At 50.2% G+C, this 1,687-nt stretch overlaps 1 protein-coding gene across 1 annotated transcript in view; it reads right to left on the reverse strand.

Moving 5' to 3' along the window:
- FAM76A (family with sequence similarity 76, member A) overlaps nt 1-975 on the reverse strand; it is a gene marked incomplete at its 5' end in the record, with an annotated part of 13,021 nt that extends 12,046 nt beyond the window's left edge. The window contains 2 exons of the mRNA XM_010297281.1: nt 50-104; nt 911-975. Of these exons, the coding sequence (XP_010295583.1) occupies nt 50-104; nt 911-975 (120 nt within the window). The remainder of the gene's footprint in view (nt 1-49; nt 105-910) is intronic.
- Between the last annotated feature and the right edge of the window lie 712 nt (nt 976-1,687).

Genomic DNA, 1,687 nt, shown 5'->3' on the forward strand with positions numbered 1-1,687 from the left:
GAAAGATGAAAAGAAGAGAGGCTGGTGAGAACGAGCCCCACTCACTTACTGTGCCATAGAGCTTCACGTTCTGAGCACACTTCTTGCATATTGTGTTGGTTTTGCTGTTAAAAGAAGGACAGATCATTCTATTAACACTTCCCCCCAAAAAATTAAGCCTCTGTGGTTACGATCCCCGTCTCCCCTAGGCTCCATCTCTAGTGGCGAGACGGTATTCATCTTCACTAGGGACTCAGATATCAAAGTGCATTTCCTATCCTCATCTGGTTGAGGATAATTTGCCAAAAAGTCATATTACTAGGAGGTATCTTTTAATAAAGGCATCCCCAGATGACACCAGCTTTTTGTCCTTACTAATGCGGGAGTCTGATCACCAGCTAATTGGCAGCAGCCGTGATTCAGCACTGCTGACAGCCTCAGTTCTGGAGGAGGTCCGCTCTGGATGACAAGGTTAAGGCAGGTCAGGACAGAGGTGTATTTGTCCAACAAACACGGGAAAGAACACCCGCATGCGGCTACTGGGTTTACCAATCCTTCCTCTGTAAGCTACATAACTTGCAAAAAGGCAAAAGCACAGCTAGAGGAAACACGTTAGGAAATAATTTTTGGATACCAGAAATCAGATAAGAGAAAAACTTGTGGCAAGATGTACCCAGGTCCTTCACTGGAAGATGCATCTGAGCACTGACCAAAATTGAAAACCAAGCAAAAAGTGCAAATCTAAGGACACCAACACAGGAACACCGACTTGCCCAGCAGACCTCTGAAGAAGGCCAAAGATCCCCCAAGTCTTCCACACCAACAAGCTACAGGTTAAGGCTCAGTCATCAAAGGTGTGGAAACATTATGTTTCCCCAGGTGTGTCTGTTCTAAAGAAAACATTGGTCTCCCCAGTTCAGCGTGCATTTACCTTTCCTGCTGGAATTCAGTCCTGCAGTAAGTGCATTTAACAATGGGATGCGCAATCCGGCGTTCCTGCAACAGAAGTGTTCGGTGAGATGCAGTGTTTCTCCCACACACCGTTTCCCAAAATCCCAGATCCCCTGCTGACTCCGCTCCCACCACACGCACACACATCCATCAAACTCAAAACATTTCCTCCCTGTACAGTCATGCTGCTCTTACAAGGGCCGAGAGCAGAGGAAGTGTGACAGGAATGGCATGTGTCACAGGTGAGCCAGAAGTAAACTGAGATTCGTAACGAGGGCTTATTTGTGCCCAACACCCACAGATGAGGGTTGGCCTCACCTCCCTGGGCAGGAACACAGAGTCCTGCCACAGTTATTCACACCTCTGCCCTCCACGAGCTTCTTGTGCCCAGAGTTTCTCCAGCCTCATTCTCCTCTCATCCCGTGCCTCAGGGTTCCCCTGTGCCCACCCGCTTTGCCCCACCCACCTCAGCAATCTCAGGCTACTCCGTTTCCTGCCCCTCATTCTCTATCTCATCCCCAATCTCATTCTTCCCCACCCAAACTGTCCCATCCATCCAGACTGTCCCCCAAACCCCACTTCTCGCCTTTCAGGATACAGCAAGACCACCCGCAAATGACCCCAGACCCTCCCAAACACCCTGGCATCCCCCAGGTGCTCCAGCAATGCTAACAGCCTCCCTCACAAACAGCCCTTCAGTTGCCCCCAGGCCTTCCCTCACCAACAGTGCCCACCTCCCCACCAACGGCCCCATGAC

The sequence above is a fragment of the Phaethon lepturus genome, unplaced genomic scaffold (assembly GCF_000687285.1).
Source record: "Phaethon lepturus isolate BGI_N335 unplaced genomic scaffold, ASM68728v1 scaffold35730, whole genome shotgun sequence".
NCBI classification, from domain to species: Eukaryota; Metazoa; Chordata; class Aves; order Phaethontiformes; family Phaethontidae; genus Phaethon; species Phaethon lepturus.